At 33.3% G+C, this 24,250-nt stretch overlaps 1 protein-coding gene across 10 annotated transcripts; it reads left to right on the top strand.

Annotated features, from left to right (window-relative positions):
• Window positions 1-91: 91 nt before the first annotated feature.
• On the top strand, window positions 92-3,075 carry LOC112286173 (DNA topoisomerase 6 subunit A). 10 transcript variants are annotated; one of them, XR_002970950.3, is made up of 4 exons: window positions 92-225; window positions 825-2,256; window positions 2,677-2,743; window positions 2,898-3,075. XR_002970950.3 is itself a non-coding variant. In XM_024527829.3 (3 exons), the coding sequence occupies exon 2, from the start codon at window positions 912-914 to the stop codon at window positions 2,208-2,210; it is 1,299 nt and encodes a 432-aa protein (XP_024383597.1). In that variant the 5' UTR covers window positions 92-225; window positions 825-911; the 3' UTR covers window positions 2,211-2,256; window positions 2,629-3,075. The 10 variants fall into 10 exon arrangements, 8 of the variants coding, with proteins under 8 accessions (XP_024383597.1, XP_073391874.1, XP_090108579.1 ...); XR_002970949.3 differs by having other exon boundaries at window positions 2,629-2,743; XM_024527829.3 differs by having other exon boundaries at window positions 2,629-3,075.
• The last annotated feature ends 21,175 nt before the right edge of the window (window positions 3,076-24,250 follow it).

The following is a 24,250-nucleotide window of genomic DNA, read 5'->3' as shown; positions in this document are numbered from 1 at the left end:
AACCCTACAGATGATGAACGACGTTACCGGAAGGTGGGAACCACATTCCTGTCGACAACCACGTATAGTAATTCATCCATTTCTGTGACCTAGCGGAGCTGCAGTAGCTTCCCGTTCGTTCCCACACGCAAGTCCGTGTTGGTATCCGAAAGCCACTGATTTGGCGATTTCGTGTAATTACTCTTCTGCTGTATTTGCTTACATCTCATCGATACTTGGTCGCAGGTACCATTTCTACTTCTCTTTCCTCCCTCGCTCATCTGGATCGTCTTTACATGCAACAGCCCGTTTTCTCTATGTTATGTTACTTTCAAATGCTTTTGTTGCCCCATTCTGTCCTCCTCCTTGCTCTTTTGGGGAGAATTCCTGCTGAGGTTTTGTAAGATTTGCACCCATCTCACATTTCTGTCTGTTGGAGTGGTCACATTTGTTCGTGTCTTTTTACTGTTGCATTTTTTCGTTAATTTGATCCCGTGTTATTCCAGCGTTGACCATGGCCGTGTTCACAAACCTAGCACCACTTACGTATCAGGGCTTTGCTAGTTTCAGGAGAAAATTTGTGACTTTTTGTGCTGTTGTTCCCATACCATTCAAATTAAATGCGATTCACCCTGCCGAATTTTGTTTGAGATTTTGATCACCCTCAGTTCAAGGTGTCGAATTATACTTTAACATGTTCTAGTTCATGCGTTTAGTGCGTGCTAAATAGAGAGACTAATGGTGAAGTAGGAATGCCGATCTATTTTCAGTTTTTGCAGTTTGGCTGCGACCTGAAGTTCTATGTTTTCAAAGTTCCTCTCTGAATTTTCAGGCGGTTGCTCTAGGTCTTGCAGTCAACCCTGGACGTTATTGTGCTTCGAAGCGAAGTCTATCCTGGTGCCTAGAAATTGAGTAGTTTCCTCCCTGAGGGAATGTCGGACAAGCGCAAAGCAGTTCGGGAGGAGGAAGTCGACGATGATATCCTGGGAATGTCAAGTGATGGTCCGAGAAAGCAAACGCAGGCTGCACTTGCTTTCAAGAAGAAGCTCAAGTCTGACCCCGATATTCTTAAAATCGTGACCAAATTTGCCGAGGCTGCGAAGGAGGCAGACGTAGAAACACGCACTCTTGCAGACCTAAATCTTGCTAATAGTTGCAAGGAGGTAGTCGAGCTCAACACTCGAAGTGTTGTACTTGAGGTTGAAAAGAGCATCTTGGCGATCGCTAAGTCTATTCTTAGTGGCAATGGCTTCGGGTATCTGATTCCTTCACGATCAAGTGCGAATCAGCTGTATGTGCCCGAGTTGGATCGCATTGTGCTTAAGGACAAGGCCTCATTCCGTCAATTTGCCAATATTGCGAGCGTTCGAAAGACGGCCATCACCACTCGAATTTTACAGCTTGTCCATCAGCTCTGTACGAAACAAATCCATGTTACGAAGCGTGATCTGTTCTATACTGACGTGAAGCTATTCCAGGAGCAAGGGCAGAGTGATACTATTCTCGATGATGTCTCATGCATGTTGGGATGCACTAGGTCAAGTCTTAACGTTGTCGCCTCTGAGAAAGGAGTTGTAGTGGGACGGCTAATATTTATCGAAGATGGGGATCGAATTGACTGCACCAAGATGGGAGTAGGTGGAAAGGCAATTCCTCCTAACATAGACAAGGTTCAAGGCATGGAGAGTGATGCTCTCTTTATTCTTCTTGTAGAGAAGGATGCTGCCTTCATGCGTTTGGCAGAAGATCGATTTTACAACCGTTTCCCTTGTGTTATACTCACTGCAAAAGGGCAACCGGATGTGGCAACACGGCTGTTTTTGAAGAAAATGAAGACCGATTTGAAACTCCCAGTACTGGGTTTGGTTGATAGTGATCCTTATGGTCTCAAAATTCTCTCGGTTTACATGTCTGGATCCAAAAATATGTCTTATGACAGCTCCAATTTGACTACTCCTGACATCAAGTGGCTCGGCGTCCGGCCCAGTGACTTGAACAAGTACAAGATTCCCGAGCAGTGTCGTTTGCCCATGTCAGACCAGGATATAAAAACCGGGAAGGATATGCTTGAAGAAGATTTTATCAAGAAGGATAAGAACTGGGTTAAGGAGTTGGAACTGATGGTTAAGACCAAGGAGAAGGCGGAAATTCAAGCCCTTAGTTCCTTCGGATTTCAGTATCTCTCCGAGGTGTACCTGCCTCTCAAGCTACAGCAAGAAGACTGGATTTAGTGGTGCACAACATAGGTCTAGCTTCCCATATTCGTGCCTGCAACGGGTGGGTCAGGATGCTTTTTGTCTTACTGGACTTGAAACATTTCACCGCTGTTTATTGATGCTGCAGGGTGCATCATTGGCCTCAAAAGACTACGGTAGACTGATGTGTTTGATCTGTATGCTATTCCTCAGCAGCTGCATTTAGAAGCCCATACTTGGCATGATGTGCATACAAGGAATTTTTAGCCTGATTCTGCGTTTTTTTAAACCAGGGTTGTCATTGGACATCAGTGAACCACACTCCGCATTCCTCATCAGAACATTAAGAGTATGATGCAGATGATTAGGTTGGATATCGCTTGAACGCTCCAGATGTCGTAGCTGTGTATGTGCTTGCATTAGGTCAATACTAATTGCTTCTGAAGTATGACAGATGCAGGTCCTTATCTACTGTTCATCTGGTATGTTCACTACTATGCAGCAAAGACTGGAGTCTACAGGCGATGCAGTTGTATTTTCGTTGCAACCATCGAAGGATACTGTATCAAGTGAGTCTCTTGGTTGAATTTATGCATGTGCAGCATGATGTTGCAATGATGTGACTCGGTTTACAGTTATTTGATAGAATGAAAATTCTTGCTGCCACATTTGGTCATTGCTTGTTTGGAGTATTAATTGCCCTCTCATTCTCAACGTTCTCAGAGTGGGGCAACTCATTTGCCTTCTGCTTGCCGCCAGCCTGGAAGAAGTGCATAAGACTTCTATATGCATGATCATATCTGGAAATAAAAGTGCATTAAATTTGTTTATTCGTTTGTAGATATTTACTAATGTACAAGACATTGGAACAGCTTTAGCTTGTTTGAAACGTTGGTATAAATGTGTTGTTTGTGATGAAATTGTCAGCAAATATTTGTGGTCATGTTTGTAATCATATTATCGGTAGATAGTTAACATTTCTTGTTTTATTAGAATTTTTGTGATTTGGTTTTCATGAATGAGACTGTTTTTTGTACTGAATGAAAACTGTTTAGATCATGTGAAATTATCAATTTTAAAATTATATAAACATTTGAGTTTTTGTTTCAATTGAAACAAAAATTTATTATTATGAAAAAAACAAAAAATAAAATAAAAAACAAAAAAAACAAAAAAAAAACAAATGTGTTTATCATCTTAAACCAGAAATAAATGTAACATGGCAATGTTTCTTTTTCCATCAATACCTCAACTTCAATGACTTTATTAGTAAAACATTTTACTAGTAGTTGGATTTTATTTCAAAGCCTACTTATCCAATCAGGATTATATTATAAAAGTATCAACATTTAGCATGAGTTTATGAGGAGACTACTCGCTTATATACAACATGTTTAAATATTTTAAAAGAACCATTTTTGCTTCTTATGCTATGTCAACCTTGTCCACACTTTAAAATTCTCAATTTTTTCTTAATATTGCTTCTAATGTTTCTTTTTATTTATTTATTATAGAAATTTCATCATTACAAGCAATCAAAAATAACATATTTTCTCCAAAACTCCTTGTCTTTTGTGCCAATCCGTCTTCTAAGGTATGTCTTATCAATTGAATCAAAGATTTATAACTCACCTAAGAACATGCTTGGTGGATAACCAATAGCTACGAGTTTATTTTTACCAAGAGCAAAAAACCAATTCAAAAATGTTTTATCTCCAAACTTGGCATAAATAGCATAAGCAACAATTTCATAAATATTTTTTTGTAAACATATCTCTATTGGTTAGACTTCTTTATTGAAGATGACACAATCTCTATTCTAGTTCTTTTTGGAATCACCGTAAAAACTTATCTAAAATCACTTGACATCACTAAAAAAATGAATCTAAATAAATCTTTTTTTCTTTATTACATTCTAAAATATTCTATCTATGCTTTTAATAATTCTAAATGGATGGAAATTCAAACAAAACTTCTAATTGTCTTAACATCAAAAAATTGACATGACATAATTAGTTGAATATTCAACCTTAACTAACAAAGCTATTGTTACGAACATTCAACAAGAAGATTTTTTAAATATTTTTAGAATATTCTATTAGATTCTAAAATATTTTTAGAATATTTTAGAAGGTTCTTAGAATATTCTAATAAACTCTAGAAAGTTCTAAGAGTATTAAAGAAGTTGTGTAAGAAGCTTCTTAAGATTGTTTCATCTTCAAGCAATATGAAAAATTCTCAAGAAACTTCTTAAAGTTGCTTCATTTTCAAACAATATGGGAACTTCTCAAAAAGCTTCTTAATACCTAATATATATTGGAGTCAATATTGATGGAATCCTCAATCTCAACAACACATCTCTTGGAGTTGTAGATTACCTTTCATAGTGTTGTTTTTGTACTCATCCGATTTAATCAAGTTCTTATTAGTTTTTTTGTTGAAACTCTTTTGTTTAATTCATTTTTTAGTCTCCCGTATAGTGTATGCATGATAGTTTGTCAAGATTGTTCTCTTATCAATATTAGAGCTTAATCCTTCTTGATAGAAACTACATTATCTTTCTTTTTGAAGTCATGTAAGCATTTTAGAGATTGCAAAGTACCTTCTTTTAACTTGGTATTATTTAAAAACTCTCTTTTTCCTTTTAAGATGGTTGGAGGTAAAGATGTTAGTGTAATTGAGTCTCTTGAATCTAAGTTTGATATTATTATAAACATGTTGAATGCTTTATTTCATAGAACTACTGAAATTGAAGGATTTTTTGCAAGATTTCATAGTAATGCAAGTCTTAAAGCACTTTTGCTTATGATACAATATCAAGGACATGAATCTTGAAGAAAGAGAATCCTCAATACACTCTTCTATCACTGAAGGGAACTAGAAAGTCTCTCAAAAGGTGATGTAAAATTAACTAGAATGGCTATTATTAAAAATAAGAAGTCTAGAAAGTCTTAAAACAAGACTAAGACTAGAAAGGTGTTGACAAGAGTGAAGAAGGCTTCACTCTTGCCTCCATATATACTATATAACTAAGAGCTACGTGGCGATGTCCTATAAGACCTCCAACATGTGTTGACTTTCCTAGCCACATATCTTATCTTGAAAGGTAAGTTATCTATGTATGTGCCATGTAGTTGGCTTGTTCCACAAGCTATTATACGGAGATAACTTGCTCCACAAGCTATCAATACATGGTTAGCTTTTTGGCCAAGTTTCTAACTTATAAATACATCTAAAATCAAAACCGTGTCTATAAAGCTTCTAGGAGGCTTCTCTAGAAGACTTTATGAAATTATTCTATATTTACCTACTTCTACTTAATCATATAAGTAACTATTGAAGTAAATATATATTTTTGTGACATTACCCCCCCTTCTAAGAACGAGTTCCATGAGGAGCGGTCTTCATATGTTGAGGAAGTCCAAGATGCGGTAAATTATATTTGCTACATACTCTGATCTTTGCTCTCTTTGAAGATGGTTGATTAGTCTTATCAACCATCTATAGTGTCTCATACCAGGGCAAGAAGACCACCCTATAATTTGGTTATTGTTGAGGCCTTCATAACTTCCTTCAAATAAAACATTTAGAACACTATTAAGAATTGTTGCTACCTCTAATAAAATCACTAAACATCGGGAGTCTCTTCCAAGGTCGTGATATCAAACACATTATATCTTATCATCTATTTGAGGAAGGACATGTCGTTCTTGAGGATCTTCATCTTGATTCTATCGTCTTGAAGGTTGTGACAATCACAATGTCTCGTTTGGTAAGTCTGCAAATGAAAGCTCTTGAATTGAATCTACTAGTTGTTGGTGCTCTATCTCATCACAAATACACAGAAACTACAATGAAAGATAAAAGATAGAATGTTATTTTCATTTGGTCTTTTTTCTTTTATAGCAAAGGTTTGTTATTCTTCATCTTGGTTTTGATGGATGTCATTGATGAAAGACTTCAACTTTCTTTGCTGCATTTACAAGATTCTTTGATGGCTGCCATGTGCATTCACTAATATCATATCTGTGCTAATGAACAAGATATTCCAACCTATTTTTGTACCACCTTGAGTCTAAGACTTCTTCCACCTCAAACTCTTGGTTATTATCCACTTTTATATGAAGAGGTGATATTTATCTATTTTCCAAGATATTCACTGTTTTATATGGCTCTAGAAGAGATACGTGAAATATAAGGTGGATCTTTATAGACTCTAGTAGATGTAATCGATAGGCAACAACATTGATTTATTCACAAATAGAAAAAGGTCCCAGCCTACAATAATCTAATTTATCACAAGGATGAGTAGTCTTGATATTACGACAAAATAACCATACCTTGTCACCCATACTATATTTTGGTTGTTTCTTATGTTAGGCATCCATGTTGGTCTTTTTTCGTTCTTGAGCTTCCTTTAATTATATCTTCATTCTTGTATATAGCTCTGAGAAGTGATTTACTAAATCTTCTATCGTAAGATTATCAACTTTTGAAAAGTCAAAAGTACCAAGATTGGATGATAACCATAATTGGCAAAGAAAGGTATTTGTTGAGTGGAAGAATGTACCAAATTATTATATGAAAACTCTGCCAATAGTAAAAGAGTTGTTTAATCATCTTGATGATAGTTGATGGTATATCTCAAATACTGCTCCAAAACTTGATTTATCCATTCTATTTGTCTATTAGTTTGAGAATGAAAAGTTGAAGAAAGCTTTATATCCACCTTTAGAATCTTGAATAGATTTCTCTAAAATCTTGATAAAAATTGAGTCCCCCTATCCGATATAATATCCTTTGGCAATCTATGATAGCGATAGATATTGTCAATACAAAGCTTAGTTGTTTCTTCACCTGTGATAGATTTTTTACATGATATAAAATGTGTCATCTTGATTAAACAATCTACTATCACGAATATAAAGTCATAAGAACCTAAGATTGGAAGATCTATGATGAAATCCATAGAAACAGAAGACCATGATTGTTTTGAAATGGATAACAACTGAAAAAGTCCATAAGGTCGTTGACGAGGAGTTTTTGATCTTGAGCAAATATCACAAGTTTGTACAAAATCTTTGACTGCCTTCCATATTTGCAGCCACCAAAAATCCTTAGATATTAGTTTCAAAGTTTTATTATGCTCAAAATGTCTTGCTGCTGGAAAGTCATGATGAGCTTGAAGAATAATTAATTGAGCTTCATCTTCTGGAACATATAGGCGTCCTTCGAAATATAATAGATTATTCTTGAATTCAAACTTGGAAATATCATGGGACTTAGAAGAAGTATCCTTGATATCTTGAAGAAGAGGATCAGAGAACATGCTTGATTGAATTTGCTTCACAAATATTGAATCAACAGTCAATGTTGATTTTATAGCTTGAAGATGAATATGATCGGGCTTCAAGAGAATTGATCTTTATTGATCAAAAGATGCATCTCCTTCTTTTGATGCAAGATAAGAATATATAGAAAGAGCATCCAATAGGTCTTATTATTTTTCAGGTCATTAAGTGATCTTGAAATTGAATCTAGATAAAGACATGCTCCAATGAGCTTGACGATAATTCAAGATACATACTGACATGAAGTACTCGAGGTTCTTATGGTTTGTATATACGATAATTGGACTTGAGGTGCCTTTTAGATGATGATACTATTCTTGAAATGAATCCACGATTACAATGAGCTCTTTGTCTTGGATCTCATAAGTAATCTTGGCTGCTGAAAATTTTCTCGAATAGAAAGCTATTGGGTAGGATTTGTCATTTATTCCCATTTGTGACAACATGGCACCTATAGCAAAATTTGACGTGTCTGTTTCCATAAAATATACCTTAGAAAAATCAATGCAACATAAGATTGGTACAGAAATAAATTCTTTTTTTAAAGTATGAAATGATGCTTCTGCTTCTTTATTCTACTCAAGTTTGTCTTTACAAGTCAAACGTGAAAGTGGAGCTGAAACTTGAAAAAAGTTCTTGATGAAGATTTGATAGTAATTAATAAAGCCCAAAAAGCATTACACATCTTGTACTGTTCTTCGAATCTTCCAATCTATAATAGTTTGAACTTTCTTGAGATCCATCATAAGGCCTTCATTGGAAATAATGTACCCTAAAAAGTCAACTTGAGTAATGTGGAATACTTACTTTTTCAACTTGGCATATAATCTTGCATCTCTAAGTTTCTGTAACACGCAACAAACATGAAGTTCATATTCTTCTGTGTTTTCAGAGTAGATTAGAATGTCGTCTAAATAGTAAATAACAAAATCATCTAAAAACTCACAAAAAATATCATTAATATGATGTTGAAAAGCGGTCAATGCATTCGTGAATCCAAAAGGCATGACATTATATTCAAAATATCCATGCCTAGTTTGAAAAGCAGTCTTCCATTCATATCTTTCTTTGATACAAACTAAGTTGTATGCTCCTCATAAATCTGTTTTGGTATAGATCTTTGCTTGATTGAGTTGGTGAAGAAGTCTAAGAATTAAAGGCAAAGGATACCTATTTTTGATGGTGATCTTGTTGAGTCCTCGATAATCTACATATATTCGCAGAGATCCGTCTTTCTTCTTCACAAATAAGATAGGAGCCTTGGCTGGAGATTTAGAATGGTGTATGAAGTTCTTTGCCAAATTCTCATCAATGTACTTCTTTAATGCAGCCAACTCATTTTGCGATAAGCTATAGATTGGTCCAAATGGTCGTTGAGCTCTTTCTTATAGATCAATTGAGCAATCATAAGGTCGATGCTCGAAAAGAATATCTATATTTTTCTTGTCAAAAATGTCTTGGAATTCTTGATATTGCTTAGGAATACCACTTGACATTGTTTTACCATTAGAAATGGATGTAGCATATAAAGCAAAAGATAATCCTTCTTTTGCACTATGCATGAAAGCTTTTGTACCTACTATTAAAAGTTTGGGAGTACTGGACTTATGTAATTCTACTTTTCTAATACAATCTTGGATTATATTATTAAAAAATTTAAGATTACAAGAAATCCAATCTATTTGAAGATTATATTTTTTTAGCCATGATAATCTTAAAATAATCAAATTAGAAGGAAATTTTATTACATTAAATACTACTATGTTATTATGATCTTTAATTGCTATATCTAAAGGAATAGTTTTATGGATAATATTTTCAAAAGACAACGAACAATCATCTATGACTTCTACATATACAGATTTAATTTTCTTCACTAAAAGTATTTTCTGATTTTTGGCAAAATCTTCATCTATAAAACATGCTGAGGGTCCTGAATCTAACAAGGCAAAGACTTTGTGATTATTAGGTCCTAAATATACTTCTATTATAAAATAAGATGAGGGGTCTAAGGAGAGGACAAGACCTTTACTAGGTATTACTTATGATTCCAACTGCATGGTTCCTATTGTAGCTAGAGAAACTCATTTTTTGACACATTATCTTCTTTGGTAATTATACTCCTCATTTTGTAATTATGTTGCTTTTTTAGATAATATTGAGTAGTGTGCTTAGCTTCTCCATAATATAAATATAATCTTTTTTTGGTGACGTCAAGTCTTTTCTTCCTTCGTGAGAGGTTTAAAATGTATCATATCAATTTGCATTGGTTCTAGCTTTGATGAATACATTTCAGAAAACTTGGGAGTTGCCGCCATTACATGACTTGTTCTTTTCCAACCAATTCTTTGTTCTGGATGCCTTTCAAATAAACAATTGTTACATGCAATGGCTTGAATAATAAATTATTCCAAAGATTCTATTTTTGGCATTGTTAATAATAAATCTTTGATGTTATCTTTCAATCTATATCAAAATTGGTTAATAACTGCTTTATCGTTTCAGTCCACGTCACAAGTAAGATTTTGGAATTTGACAGCATATGTAGTAGCTGATCGTGATCCTTGTCGTAAGAACAAAAGTTTGATCTCTGCTACTCGTTCTCAATCACTTTTTCCAAATGTGGCCATAAACACTTCTATGAATGAATTCAAATCATAAAAGAGTCGTTAATCTTTTTCCATTAAATGAACAAACTGAGAGAGAGCACTTCTTCAGATAAGTGCCCCTATAAATCCAACTTGAGTAAATCCATTAGGATATTGAAAAGGGTACAACTTTAGATAGAACTTGACTTGTTGCAAAAATCCTTGAAATTTTGATCTTATTCCATCAAACTTTTCATGCATACTATCATGAACATATACATGTAAGCCACTAATTACATGTATAAATAGATAGAAGTAAGTAAAACTAGATAAAAGTAAGTTAATTCTAAAGTATTTGGTATAATAGCTTTTTAGAAGCTTCATAGACGATTTTTTGACTTTATAGGTATCTTTAATTGATTTTTTGGATTAGAAACGTCGTCAACAAGTTGGCCATGTGCCACACATGTTGTTAGCTTAAAGACCAAGCTAACAATGTGGCCCACACGTAGAAAAACTTGTCTTCTAAGTCAAGGCATGTGTCCTACAAAGTCAACACATATTGGAGGTCCTATAGAACATCGCCACATAACCCCTAGTTAGATAGTATATATAGAGACAAGAGTGAAGCTCTTTTTACTCTTATCAACTCTTTTCTTGCTTCTAGTCTAGTTTCAAAGATCTCTAATTTTCTTAGCTTTTGGCAATAGCCATTCCAGTTTCTTTCTTAATATATATACCAAGTTATTTCTATTTTATCATCTTACTTTGAGAGAAGTCTCACTTGTTTATTTGTCTTTATCATATTCTTCTCTTTGACAGATTGACAAGAGTATACTTATAATATCAAAGCTTTGTCTAATCTTAATTAAGAGTAGATTATCCCTTTTTCTTGATATGATACAAGCATATTAGAAGTTGCAGATTACCCTCTTCTAAATTGATATCGTCCTGAGTATTTTCTTTGTTCTTAAGTCCTCTCTTCTATTTGTCTTGAGCAATATTAGACATATTCTCTTTTCTAAGTGTTATCATGGCAGAACTTATTGAAATAAAGAGTGCAATGGCACTAATGCAAGAGCAATTGAAAGAGTTAATGCTTGCGATGCATCAACTCAATTTACCACCACAAGGAGCAATAAGATTGACAAGAACTGAAGATATAGAAATGATTGGAACTGCTTCAATATCTGTACCAAATCATGTCCTTTTTCCTATGGTGGAACACCCTTCCAGTGTTAGAGAACCGAGAATTGTCCTACTCGAGAAGTTTGATGGCACCAGATCCAAGTTTTGAGGATTTATCAATTAAGTACAATTTATGATTGAACTTCAACCCTAAAGCTATCCAACTCTAGGATCGCAAGTTAGATTCATTGGTATGCTTCTTTCAGGTTTAGCACTATCATGGTTTTTATCTTTTTTTAAACAACGAGATCTAATATTGGATAATCTAGAGGCTTTTTTGATGGAGTTTTGATCCATGTATGAAGAACATGATGTAATTCGTGTTGCAACCAATAAGATCCATATTTTACGACAAGGCAATCAATCAGTAATATTGAATGCTTCACAATTTTGACAACTTGCAACTGATATCAAGTAGGATGATGCAGCGCTTATTAGCCAATTTCTCTATAGATTATAATATAAAGTAAAAAAAATTAATGCTCAGCTTATATGATCCTCAAACATTGAGTCAAGCAGTTGACTTTGTTATGAAGTGTGATAATCACCTTTTTGAATTTCAATCTGAGAACCATATAAGTATACCTCAATGTTACTATAATTCAATGGCAATACCAATACCTCTTTAACACATACATTCGAAAGTAGAGGATATGCAAATTGATGCAATACATTTCAAACCTCTTATTGAGCAAAAAAAGACTCGTTGTCATCAAGAAAGATTATGTTTATATTATGGAAAACCAAAATACACTGCTCAACATTGTCCAAAGAAAAGACGCAACCACAAAATGAGGAGTATGGCTATGAAAGAAGACAATATGTTAAAAAATGAGTTTGTCCAACTATAATAGGAATTGTGCGGTTAGAACCTTGCACAACATCTAGTAAAGGTCCTATTCTCTCCTCAAAGCACTCTCCTTGTTTTACATTAAATATTATTTTAGGACCTAAATATTACAAAGCCTCTACCTTTTTAGATTCAGGAGCCTCAGCGTATTTCTTAGATGAAGAATTTACTAAAAGATATAACATATCTTTAATAAAGAAAACTAAACTTGTTCATGTAGAAGTCATAGATGGTCGTCCATTGTCTTTTAGAGATATTACTCACGAAACCCTTCCTATAGAAGTAATAATCAATGGTCATAATAGCTTTGTAGTATTTAATATCATTATATATCCTTTTAATCCAGTCATTTTAGGTTTATCATGGTTAGAAAAATACAAGCTTCAAATAGATTGGATTTCTCAAATTCTTACTTTTTCTAAAAGTATTATTAATAATATAATTAATCAAGTAGAGAGTATTAAGTCAAGTTCAATTAAATCCGTGTTTATAGGTGCAAAAGCTTTCTTACATGCTGTTCTGAAAGAATCACCATATATTATTTATGCTACATCCATTTCTAATGGTGCAAAGACTTCACATGGCATTCTAAGTCAATATCAAGAATTTCAAGATGTATTTGAAAAAAAAGAATGCAGATACAATCCCAAAACATCGAACCTATGATTGCTCAATTGACCTTCAAGAAGGAGCACAACTGCCATTTGGACCAATCTACAGTTTATCACAGAATGAGTTGACTGAACTCAAGGAGTATATTGAAGAAAATCTAGCCAAGAATTTCATACGCCATTCTAAATCTCCAGTAGGAGCTCCAATTCTATTTGTGAAGAAAAAAGATGGATCATTATGGATGTGTGTTGATTATCGAGGACTCAACAAGATTATCATCAAGAACAGGTATCCACTACCTTTAATATTTGGACTTCTTGATCAGTAGAATTAAGCTAAGATCTATACAAAAAAATAGATCTCTGGGAGGCATACAATCTAGTATGTATCAAAGAAGGAGATGAATAGAAGACTGCGTTTCAAACTAGGTATGGACATTTTGAATACAACGTCATACCTTTTGGACTTACAAATGCACCAGCAGCTTTTCAACATCTAATGAATGATGTTTTTTGAGAGTTTTTGGATGATTTTGTGGTCTCTTATCTAGGAGATATCTTGATATATTCTAAGAATCTAGAAGAACATGAACTTCATGTTCATCGTATATTACAAAAATTAAGAGATGCGGGACTCTATGCCAAGATAGAAAAGTATGTATTCCATACTACTCAAGTCGATTTCTTAGGTTACATCATTTCAAATGATAGACTTATGATGGATCCTAAAAAAGTTCAAACTATTATAGATTGGAAGATCCCAAAAATGATAAGAGATGTCCAATACTTTTTAAGATTTGCCAACTACTATCGGATCTTTATCAAAGACTTATCTCAAGTTGCAGCTCCACTTACATGTTTGACTTGTAAAGACAAACTCTAATGGAATCAAGAAGCAGAAGTTGCTTTTGAATCTTTGAAGACAACGTTTGTTTCTGCCCCAATCTTATATTGTGTTGATTTTTTCAAAGCATTCTTTATGAAAACAAATGCATTAGACTTTGCTCTATATGCGCTTTTGTTACAAATAAGAATAGATAATAAACTTCATCCAGTAGCCTTTCATTCAAGATAATTCTCAGCAGCAGAAATCAATTATGAGATCCATGACAAAAAACTTTTTACAATTGTGGATTCTTTTTAAGAATGGCGTCATTATCTAGAAGGTGCTTCCAGTCCAATCACCGTATATACGGATCACAAGAACCTCGAGTATTTCATATCAACATGCATAATAAATCATCGTCAAGCTTGTTGGAGCATGTCTTTATCAAGATTCGAGTTCATCATCACTTATTGATCAAGAAATCAACAAGGTTTGTCTAATGCCTTATCTAGACATTCTTATCTTGCACCAATAGAAGGAGATGTAGCTTTTGAGTAACAAAGAATAGTTCTCTTGAAGCTGGAGTAATTTTATCTTTGAGCAATAAAATCAACATTGACGATTGATTTAACTTTTCTCAAGCAAGTCCAGTTAAATATGTCTTCAGATTCTCTTATTCATGATATTAAGAATAATTCTTCTAAATGTCATGATCCCTCTAAATTCGAGTTCAAAGACAACCTATTCTATTTCAAAGGATGCCTATATGTTCCAGAACAAGAAGCATGTTTATGTATTCTTCAAGCTCATCACGACTTTCCAACAGCGTGACATTTTGGATACAATAGGACTTTGGAGCTGATATCTAGGGATTTTTGGTAGCCTCAAATGTGAAAGGCAGTCAAAGATGTTGTACAATCATGTAATGTTTGCTTATGATCAAAAACTCCTCGTTATCGACTTTTTGGACTTCTTTAGACATTACCCATTTCAGATCAACCATGGTCTTCTATTTCTATGGAGTTCATCATGGATCTTCCAATCTCAGATTCTTATGACTCTATATTCGTGATAGCAGATCATTTTACCAAGATGGCATATTTTGTACAATGTACAAAATCTATCACATGTGAAGAAACAGCTAAGTTCTTTCTTGACAATATCTATCGCGATCATGGATTATCTAAGGATATTATATGAGATAGGAGAACTCAATTTATATCAAGATTTTGGTCGACTCTTTTCAAGATTTTAAAAGTGGATATAAAACTATCTTCAGTATTCCATCTTCAAACTCATGGACAAACGGAGCTTGTTAATCAAGTTTTGAAACAATATTTAAGATGTACCATTAACTACCAACAAGATGATTGGACAACTCTTTTGCCATTGGTAGAGTTTGCTTATAATAAAATAGTATATTTTTCTATAAAATAAACACCTTTTTTTACTATTTATGGTTATCATCCATGACTTGATACTTTTGACTTTTCAAAAGTTGATAATCCTGCTGCGAAAGATTTGGTGATTCATTTGTTAGAGCTACATGCATTAATGAAGGCGTAATTAAAAGAAGCTCAAGAACAACAAAAGGTCAATGCGGATGTTTATCGAAAGGAACAACCACCTTTCCACATGGGTGATAAGATATGGTTACTTCGTCACATGTCAAGACCACTCATCCTTGTGATAAGTTGAACTATCAAAGGCTGCGACCATTTTCTATTTCTACACAAATCAATCCAGTTGCATATCGTTTACATCTACCAGAGTCAATGAAAATCCATCCAGTATTCCATGTGTCTCTTCTTGAACCATACAAGACAGTGCATATATCAAAAAGAAGATAAGTTCCACCTCCTTTTATAGAAGTGGATAATAATGAAGAGTTTGAAGTGGAAGAAGTCTTAGATTCAAGGTGGCACCGAAATAAATTAGTATATCTTATCCATTAGTACGGATATGATATTAGTGAACGCACATGGGAGCCAGTAAAGAATCTTGTAAATGCAACAAAGGCGGTGGAGGCTTTTCAATGATGACATCCATCAAAACCAAGATAAAAATCTTTTTTATAAAAGAAATAAGATCTAAACAAGATAATATTCTTCGTTCAATTCTTATTTGTAGCTTCTTTGTAGTTGTGACGCTAAGGAGATGGAGAACCAATAATCAGTGGATTCGACTCAAGAGCCTTCAATTGCTGACCTGTCGGACGAGATATTTTGATTGTCACAACCTTTAAGACAATGCAACGGAGATGAAGATCTTCAAGAACGACATGTTCTTCCTTGAATAGATGGCGAGATACAACACATTTGGTAACACGACTTTGGAAGGGACTCTCGATGTTTGGTGATTTTACTAGAGGTAGGAACAACTCTTCATGGTGTGCCAAATGTTCTATTTGAAGGAAGTTATGAAGGCCTCAACAATGATCAAATAACTAGGTGGTCTTCCCGCCCAAGTATGGGACACTATCAATGGTTGATAGGTCCTATCAATTATCTTTAAAGAGAACAAAGATCAGAGTATGTGGCAAATATAATTTGTCCCATCATAGATTTCCTCAACATATGATGATCACTCCTCGTGGAACTCGTTCCTAGAAGGGAGGATAATGTCACAGATATACTCATGTAAGTTATTAATTATATAGGTAGATGTAAGTAAAAGTAGATAAAAGTAAATTAATTCTATAGTATTTAATATAGAAGCTTCTTAGAAGCTTCATTGATACTGCTTTGACTTTATAGGTACCTTTAATTGACTTTTTGGATTAGAAACGTGATCAATAAGTTGGCCATGTATCACACATGTTATTAGCTTGAAGACCAAGCTAACAATGTGGTCTACAGGTAGAAAAATTTGCCCTATAAGACATGGCATATGTCCTACAAAGTCAACACTTATAGGAGGTTGTATAGAACGTTACCATGTAGCCCCTAGTTAGATAGTATATATAGAGACAAGAGTGAAGCATTCTTTACTCTTATCAACTTCTTTCTTACTTCCAATCTAATTTCAAGGGTCTCTAGTTTTCTTGACTTCTGGCAATAGCCATTCTATTTCTCTTTCAATATACATACTTGTTTTATTATATTTTATGACTTTTCTTTAAGTGAAGGCTTACTTGTCTGAATTTCTTTGTCATCGAGTTCTTGTCCTTGACACAAATCTATTTTCACTTCTACTAAGTGTATCATCTATGATTTTTTCTTCCATAAATAACTCAAATGAATTCAAAAGTTAAATAAGAGAAAGGTAATCCGCAACCTCTAAAAATAAATTCTACAAAGAGGGATAATCGACTCTCTTTAAGGAAAAGATCAATGTTAAAAAATAAGATTTTTTGTTTAAAGGTAGGTAGTCCACAACCTCCAAAATACAATAATAGAAGTGGGATTATCCACTCACTTCTAGAACAAAACAGAAGCAATATATTAGCACTCTTATCAAACTTTCAAAGACATGAACTCCAAATAAAGATAATCTCAATACACTCTTATGTCACTCAAAAATACTTAAAAATCACTCAAAGGTGATAATATATTGAACTAGAATGGCTATTGCCAAAGACTAAAAAACATGAAAACTCTTGAAACTAGACTTGAAATAAGAAAGGACTTGACAAGAAAAAAAATGGTCGCTCACTTTTGTCTCTATATATACTATGTAACTAGGGGCTACTTGGCAACATTCTATAGGACCTCCAATATGTGTTGACTTTGTAGGACACTTGCCTTGACTTACAAGGCAAGTTTTTCTAAGTGTGGACCACATAGTTAGCTTAGTCTTCAAGCTAACAATATGTGAGGCATATGGCCAACTTGTTGACCATGTTTCTAATCCAAAAGTCAATTAAAGATACCTATAAAGTCAAAGCAGTATCTATGAAGCTTCTAAGAAGCTTCAATACCAAATACTATAGAATTAATTTACTTTTATCTACTTTTTCTTACTTCTAGTTATGTAATTACTAGCTTACATGAGTATGTCCGTGACAATTTTTGTACGGATTACAATATGAGGTAAAAAATTTAATGCTCAACTTACTTAATCCTTAAACATTGAGTCAAGTAATTGACTTTGTTGTAAAGTACAACAATTGCCTTTTTGAATTTCGATCTCAGAACCATACAAGTAAACTTCTACGTAACTATAATTCAATAGCAACACCAATATCTCTTCAACACACACATTCGGAAGTAGTAGATATGCAAATTGATGCAATATATTTCAAACCTCTTACTGAGCAAGAAAAGACTCATCGTGGTCAAGAAAGATTGTGTTTATATTGTGGAGAACCTAAGCACACTGCTCAACATTGCCCAAAGAAGCGACGTAATTATAAAATGAAGAATACAACAATCAAAGAAAATAGCATGTCAGAAAACGAATTTGTTCAGTTACAATAGGGACTATGCGACTGGAACCTTGTACAACACCTAGTGAAGGTCTTATCCTCTCCTCAAAATCCTCTCCATATTTTAGAATAAATGTTATTCTAGGATCCAAACATCTCAAAGCCTCTACCTTACTAGATTTAGGAGCCTCAGTATATTTCTTATAAAAAATTTGCTAAAAGACATAGCTTATTTTCCGTAAAGAAAACTAAACTTGTTCATGTAGAAGTCATCAATGGTCGTCCATTTTCTTCAGGAGATGTTACTCATGAAACCCTTCTATTAGAAATAACAACTAATGGTTATAGTAGCTTTGAATTATTTAATAGGATTAGATCTCCTTCTAATCTAGTCATTTTAGGTTTATCATGATTAAAAAAAATATAATCTTAAAATAGATTAGACTTCTTATAGTCTTGACTTTTCTAAAAGTATAACTAAGAGTGTAATTAACCAAGAAGAAAGTCATAAGTCTAGTATAATTAAACTTATACTTATAGGTACAAGTACTTTCTTGCATGCTGCAAAAGAAAAATTACCTTGTGTCATTTATGCCACACCTATTTCTATGGGTCGAAAGACTTCAAGTGGCATTCTAAGCTAATATCAAGATTTTGAAGATGTATTTGAAAAAAAAAAAAAAATGATACTCTTCGAAAACATTGTTCCTATGATTCCTCAATTAACCTTCAAGAAGGAGCACAACCGCCATTTGGACCAATCTACAATTTATCTTAAAATGAAGTGGCTGAACTCAAGGAGTATATTGAAGAGAATTTGGTCAAGAACTTCATACACGATTTCAAATCTCTAGTATGAGCTCCAATTTTATTTCTGAAGAAAAAAGATGGATCATTGCGGATGTATGTTGATTATGGAGGACTCAACAAAATCACTTTCAAAAACAAGTACCTGCTACCTTTGATATCTAGACTTTTTGATCAATTGAATCAAGCTAAGATCTATACAAAAATAGATCAACAGATAGCATATAATTTTATATGCATCAAAGAAGGAAATGAATGAAAGACTACGTTTTGAACAAGGTATAGACATTTTGAATATAACGTCATGCCTTTTGGACTTACAAATGCACCAGTAGCATTCCAACATCTAATAAATGATGTCTTTCGGGAGTTTTTAGATGATTTTGTTGTTTGTTACCTAGACGACATCTTAATCTATTCTAAGAATCTAAAAGAATATGAACTTCATGTTCGCCAAGTATTACAAAAACTAAGAAATGTAGGACTCTATGCCAAGATAGAAAAGTGTGTATTTCACACTAATCAAGTTAACTTCTTAGAATACATCATTTCAAATATTGGACTTATGATGGATCTTAAGAAAGTTCAAACTATTATGGATTGGAAGATCTCAAAAATGATAAGAGATGTCCAATGCTTTTTGGGATTAGCCAACTACTATTGGATCTTCATCAAAGACTTCTCTTAAGTTGCAACTCCACTTACACATTCGACTTGCAAAGACAAACTTCAATGGAATCAAAAAGTAGAAATAGCATTTGAAGCTTTGAAAACAACCTCTATTTTTGCACCAATCTTGTATCGCATCAATTTTTCTAAGTTATTTTATATAGAAACAGATGCATCAAATTTTGCTTTGGATGCCGTATTATCACAAATGGGATCAGATGATAAACTTCACCCAATAGCTTTTCATCCCAAAAAAATTTCAGTAGTTGAGATCAACTATAACATCCACGAAAAAAAACTTCTTACAATCATGGATTCGTTTCAAGAATGGCTCCATTATCTAGAAGGTGCTTCTAGTCTAGTCACACTATATACGGATTACAAGAACCTTAAATATTCTATGTCTACACATATTTTGAATTGTCGCCAAGCTTGTTGGAGTATGTCTTTGTCAAGATTCGAATTCAAGATCACTTATCGACCAAGAAAACAACAATGTTTGTCAGATGTACTCTCTAGATGATCTTATCTTATACCAAAGGAAGGAGATGCTTCTTTTTATTAACAACGAATAATTCTCTTGAAGCCAGAGCATCTTCATCTTTGAGTAATAAAATCAACACTAACTGTTGATTCAACTTTCATTAAGCAAGTTCAGTCAAATATGTCTTCTGATCCACTTATTTGTAATATAAAAAAAAATCCTTCAAAGTCTTTGGATACTTCCAACTTTGAATTCAAGAATAATCTATTATATTTCAAAGGACGCCTATATGTTTCAGAAGGTGAAGCTCAATTAATTATTCTTCAAGCTCATCATGACTTTCTAGCTGCAGGACATTTTGAGTATAATAAAACTTTGGAACTAATATCCAAGGATTTTTGGTGGTTGCAAATGTGGAAGGCAATCAAAGATTTTGTACAATCTTATGATATTTGCTTGAGATCAAAAACTCCTCATCATCAACGCTACTGACTTCTTCAGCCATTACCCATTCTAGAACAACCATGGTCTTCTATTTCTATGGATTTCATCACGGATCTTCTAATTTCAAATTCTTATGACTCTATATTCGTGATAGAAGATCGTTTTACCAAATTGGCATATTTTGTTTCATGTATAAAATCTATAACAGGTGAAGAAATAACTAAGTTCTTTCTTGACAATATCTACCGCTATCATGGATTATCCAAGGATATTATATGAGATAGGAGAACTCAATTTGTATCAAGATTTTGGCGGACTCTTTTCAAGATTCTAAAAATACATATAATACTATCTTTAGTATTCCATCCTCAAACTGATAGAAAAATAGAGCATGTTAATTAAGTTTTAGAGCAGTCTTTAAGATGTACCATTAACTACCAACAAGATGATTGGACAACTCTTTTGCCATTGGCAAAGTTTTCTTATAATAACACGGTTCATTTTTCTATAAAACAAACACCTTTCTTTGCTAATTATGATTATCATCCACGACTTGATACTTTTGACTTTTCAAAAATTGATAATCTTATTGCGAAAGATTTGGAAATTCATTTCTCAGAGCAACATGCAAGGATGAAGGCGAAGTTAAAAGAAGCTCAAGAACAACAAAAGGTCAACGCGATTGTCTATTGAAAAAAACAACCACCATTCCACATGGGTGATAAGGTATGGTTACTTCATCACAATGTGAAGACCACTCGGCCTTGTGATAAGTTGGACTATCAAAGACTTGGACCATTTTCTATTTCTGCACAAATCAATCCAGTTATATATCGTTTCCACCTACCGGAGTCAATGAAAATCCATCCAGTATTTGAAGTGTCTCATCTTGAACCATACAAGACAGTGGACATACCAAGAAGAAGACAAGCTCTACCTCCTTTTATAGAAGTGGACAATAATGAAGAGTTTGAAGTGGAAGAAGTCTTAGATTCAAGGTGGCACTGAAATAAATTAGAATATCTTGACCATTGGTACGGATATGATATTAATAAATGCACATGAGAGCCAGTATAAAATTTTGTAAATGTAGCAAAGGCGATGGAGGCTTTTCATTGAAAACATCCATCAAAATCAAGATGAAAACCTTCTTTATAAAAGAAACAAGATCTAGACAAGATAACATTCTACTTACAATCCTTGTTTGTAGCTTCTTTGTAGTTGTGATACTCAGGAGATGGAGAACCAAGAACTAGTGGATTCAACTTAAGAGCCTTCAATTATTGACTTACCAGACGAGACATTATCATTGTCACAACCTTCAAGATGATGCAATCGAAATGAAGATCTTCAAGAACGACATGTTCTTTCTCGAATACATGGCAAAATACAACGCTTTTGGTATCATGACCTTGGAAGGGACTCCCGATGTTTGGTGATTTTAGTAGAGGTAGGAACAAATCCTAATCGTGTTTCAAATATTTTATTTGAAGGAAGTTATGAAGGCCTCAACAATGATCAAATAACTAGGTGGTCTTTGCATCATGGTATGGGACACTACCGATAGTTGAGAGGCCCTATCAATCATCTTCGAAGAGAACAAAGATGAGAATATGTGGCAAATACAATTCGTCGCATTATAGATTTCCTCAACATATGATTACCACTCTTTGTGGAACTTATCCCTGGAAGGAGGGATAATGTCATGGACATACACATGTAAGCCAATGATTACATGTATAAATAGATAGAAGTAAGTAAAAATAGGTAAAAGTAAGTTAATTCTATAGTATTTGGTATACAAACTTCTTAGAAGCTTGATAGATGTCGCTTTGACTTTATAGGTGTCTTTAATTGACTTTTTGGATTAGAGCCGTGGTCATTAACTTGGCCATGTACCACACATGTTGTTAGCTTGAAGACCAAGCTAACTATGTGGCCGACATGTAGAAAAACTTGCCTTATAAGTCAAGGCATGTGTCCTACAAAGTCAACACATATTGGAGGTCCTATAGAACGTCGCCACATAGTCTCTAGTTAAATAATATATATAGAGACAAGAATGAAGCCCTCTTCACTCTTATCAACTCCATTCTTGCTTCTAGTCTAGTTTCAAGGGTCTCTAGTTTTCTTGGCTTTTGGCAATAGCCATTCCAGTTTCTTTCTTAAGATACATATACCAAGTTATTTCTATTTTATCATCTTTCTTTGAAAGAAGTCTCACTTGTTTATTTGTCTTTATCATATTCTTGTCCTTGATATATACTAATCATTGTCCATGTTATATTTATAGAAGTAAAACTCCCCAGATTTGGTTGTAAGATTTATCTACTTGCTACTTTCTAGTGCACAACTTCTTACCACAGACTTTGAACTTCTTCCATAAGTGTAGGCATAGTACTTCCATGATTCAGGTTAAAAATATGTAAGATTTTTACTCTTAGAGTGTTGTAAAGCTCATGAAGATCTGCCATAGTTGCAAATTTATTCTCACTTCTATTGAAAATAGCATCCATAATCTTTTCTTCCATAGATAACTCAAACGAATTCAAAAGTTAAATTAGAAGAGGGTATTCTGCAACCTCTAAAAATAAATCATATAAAGAAGGATAATCCACTCTCTTTAATGAAAAAAATCAGTGTTAGAAAAGAAGATTTTTTGTTTAAAGGTATGTAGTTTGCAACCTTCAAAATACAACAATAAAAGTGGAGTAGTCCACTCACTTCTTAAAGAAGACAGAAACAATATGTTAGCACTCTTATCAAACTATCAAGGACATGAATCTCAAAAAAAGAGAATCTTTAATTCATTCTTCTATCACTGAAGAGAACTAGAAAGTCTCTCAAAAAGTGATGTAATATTAATTAGAATGGTTATTGCCAAAAACAAGAAGACTAAAAAATCTTGAAACAAGACTAAGACTAGAAAGGCATTGACATGAGTGAAGAAGGCTTCACTCTTGCCTCCATATATTCTATATAACTAAGAGCTACATGGACCTTACTCATAAGATAAGCTTTATTTTTATTTGATCCTTTATTTAAAAAGAGATCTTCAATCTCTAACAACTTTAAAGCTTTCTTAAAAGCTTTTGCTAAGGCATTAATAAAACATGATAAGGCTTAATAGGCAACAATAAAGATTTGCTTATTATGTCAAAGGTCATGTTCTACATCAATTTATGCATTTGATTTCAAGCAATTGGCTAGTGATATTAATTGGAACAAATAAGCTTATATGATGCAAATCTATTAGAGACTAAAGAAAAATATAAAAGACGTATTATTATCATTATTTGATCCTCAAATACTTAATGAAGTTGTCAGCCAAATTGTGAAGTACGATAATGGATTATCTCAACACTATCAAGATCTATGCTTATGGACTTTGAAAAAGCAATGCACTTAAAATTTGTACTTTATTGCTTCAACAAATATATTACTTCTACACTTTAGAATTGAGGATATGCAAATTCATATAATATTATTCAAAATTCTTATAGCAAAGAAAAAAAAAATATTTGAATAAAAATTATGATTGTATTATAATCATAATAATAAATAAAATGAATAAAATAAACAAAATCCTTAAATTTAGGGATTATCTAAAAAAATAACTTATGACTAGAATTAGGAGTATAATTGTTCAAGAAAATAAAGAGGACTAGTGACAATAGAGACCATTGTTGTGATGTAATAAAACTATATAGTAAAATTATAATCAAAATTAAATTTTTAATTAATATCTAATTATCTTAGTTTAATTATAACTTGAGGTATCTAAACATGGCTTTTATAAAAGCCTCTTAGGTTATTTTTTATCTTAATAATTAGTAGGTTGAAGGTTAGTTAGTAATTTTACCTTCTAGGTTGTAGAGACTCTTCTATTACA

Source organism: Physcomitrium patens, chromosome 8, assembly GCF_059467195.1.
Source record: "Physcomitrium patens ecotype Gransden chromosome 8, ASM5946719v1, whole genome shotgun sequence".
NCBI classification, from domain to species: domain Eukaryota; kingdom Viridiplantae; phylum Streptophyta; class Bryopsida; order Funariales; family Funariaceae; genus Physcomitrium; species Physcomitrium patens.
The sequence above is the reverse complement of the archived record's forward strand: the minus strand, read 5'-3'. Positions and strand labels throughout refer to the sequence as shown.